General features: G+C 38.6%; 1 protein-coding gene across 1 annotated transcript in view; it reads left to right on the forward strand.

Annotated features, from left to right (window-relative positions):
• The first annotated feature begins 431 nt into the window (after positions 1–431).
• The window catches only part of SV2C (synaptic vesicle glycoprotein 2C), a 164,602-nt gene continuing 162,409 nt past the window's right edge, over positions 432–2,624 (forward strand). The window contains exon 1 of the mRNA XM_010847613.1: positions 432–1,011. Coding sequence (XP_010845915.1) covers positions 432–1,011 — 580 coding nt within the window. The remainder of the gene's footprint in view (positions 1,012–2,624) is intronic.

Raw genomic sequence — 2,624 nt, forward strand, 5'->3', positions numbered from 1 at the left:
TTCTAGCACTTTCAGAATATGTTGGATGTACTTATGAAGGTGCAAGATATTTCATTGTATTTTCAGGGGAATGCTTGTGCATTATATGCAAGGTTACCCAGGAGACAGAGTTCCTTAAAAACAAAACAGTAATAATAACAGCAAAACCCTAAATACTCTAAGTTCTGATGACACTTGAGTAGAGAACCAGCAAACAGTGTGCTCAGAAGAAAGGAAAAGCTAATTCTGTATGTTAATCTGTGGGGGTCAGTGAAAAGAGACCAAGAAATAGATGGTGGAAAAGGCATTGAAACAAATAATAAATATCTTCTGTGGGTTTTCTTCTTTTGCAGTTCCATTCTGAACTCAAAGTGGATGATGCTGTCAGGACTGAACCACTGACCAGTCTGTGAACAATTCCCGCCTTCTCACTGGCCATCAGTTGAGATAAGATGGAAGACTCTTATAAGGATAGGACTTCACTGATGAAGGGCGCCAAGGACATTGCCAGAGAGGTGAAGAAACAGACTGTAAAGAAGGTGAATCAAGCAGTGGATCGGGCCCAGGATGAATACACCCAGAGGTCCTACAGTCGATTCCAAGACGAGGAAGAGGACGATGACATTTATCCGCCAGGGGAAACCTATAATGGAGAGGCCAATGATGATGAAGGCTCCAGTGAAGCTACTGAGGGTCACGATGAAGATGATGAAATCTACGAAGGGGAGTATCAGGGCATCCCCAGCATGAACCAAGGGAAAGACAGCATCGTGTCAGTAGGGCAGCCCAAGGGCGATGAGTATAAGGACCGCCAGGAGCTGGAGTCTGAGAGGAAAGCTGACGAGGAAGAGCTCGCCCAGCAGTATGAGCTGATAATCCAAGAGTGTGGCCATGGCCGCTTTCAGTGGGCCCTCTTCTTTGTCCTGGGCATGGCCCTGATGGCGGATGGCGTGGAGGTGTTTGTCGTGGGCTTCGTGTTGCCAAGCGCTGAGACAGACCTGTGCATACCAAATTCGGGATCCGGATGGCTAGGTGAGTGCATCCCAGCAGAGAGACACACTCTGAAACTGCTCTATTTGTTGAGGACAGTTAACAAATAGAATACATACTTTCCATATGGAGGCCTGCATTTGTTCCCAACATTTGAACAATTTAAAACATGCAAAGGAATCAAAAGAATGGTGCAGTGATACCCAAATATTTCTACCTATTTCTAACTTAGATTCTATAGTTAACATTTACTGTGTTTTCTTTATCATCTAGCCACCTATCTATCTATCCATCAATCCCACTTTTATTTTTATGCATTTCAAGGTAAGTTAGAGCAATATATTTTTAACTTACACTGTTATAAATGTTGCATTAGGTTCTCCTTAATTAACTTCAAAAGACATGCCCTTGGAAGTTAATAAAGCTATTATGTGACATTTACCTGACATTTTTCTAAATATAGAGATTAATTCTTCAAAACTCTGATAAATGTGATTTCAGATTCCAAATTTTATGTGTAATATTGTGGTTTAAACACTTTTGGGACCTGTGAATTTTCATTTTTTCCTATTATCTATGTGCATGTCTGTTGGTTTTTTTCAATTACCCTTATTTATAGCATTTTCTTTAGATGACTTTGGCTTTTTCCAAATTTGTACCTTTGTGCCTACAATGAAAAAGCTTCCTTTCCTCATAGGACTTAAAAATCAATTTCAAATCATATTAACGTTTCAATTATATGTATTAAAACCATATAACCTTGCTATAAAGTATCTAGAGAGCAAATTTGACTTTTGTTTTAAAGTTACTACTGCACTGAAGGTTCATTCATATTGTTACAACGCTGTATTTAACCTTCCCTCTGGGAGAAAAAGTAAGAAGGCCAAGAAGCATGCCCACAGCAGACTATCCCCAAAACGTAAGGTCCACATCAGACATGTGGTACATTAAATCAGGAGACCTTTCAAGCCCTTCTGCTCAGAGAACACGTTTGTGTGCATAGCAAACCTTTATGTGTTTCAGAGTCTGTGAAAGAGAGTAAGAATACTTGGTGTCTCTGTTTCCAACGGACTTTTTAAAACTAAAACTTGAAAAACAAAAGTATACAGATCTTTTTGTGGTTTAGTAAGTAACTCCTAATTTATACTATATAATATATATCATAAATAATATAATAATTATATTAATATGTATTATTATATATAATATAAACTCCTAACTTATCCCTTCCTTCTCCCTTCCCCTTTGGCAACCATATGTTTGTTTTCTGTGTCTGTGAGTCCATTTCAGGTTTGTAAAGAAGTTCATTTGTATCGCATTTTTAGATTCCACATGTAAATGATATAATGTGATACTTGTATTTCTGTGTCTGACTTGCTCATTTGTTTCTTTAGTGGTGAACTGGAAGAGAGAGACCCATAGATGCAGTCTGGGAGGGGGATGAAGTGGGGAGCACAGGGGCATAGATTGCACGGGTTTTGTTGGTGGGCTCATCTGTGTGTTCACTCGTCAAAACGCAGAATAGGGGTTGGAGGAAGGTATAAAGTCATTAAGTTCATCATTTCAGCATATCTATTTCATAGATAGCACTCTAATTTTGTTTAATTTTTTTCCTTTACCTACCAGGCATTAAAATATTTATCAAGATTTTGCTA

This window comes from Bison bison, unplaced genomic scaffold, assembly GCF_000754665.1.
Source record: "Bison bison bison isolate TAMUID 2011002044 unplaced genomic scaffold, Bison_UMD1.0 scf7180017864252, whole genome shotgun sequence".
Taxonomy (NCBI): Eukaryota; Metazoa; Chordata; class Mammalia; order Artiodactyla; family Bovidae; genus Bison; species Bison bison.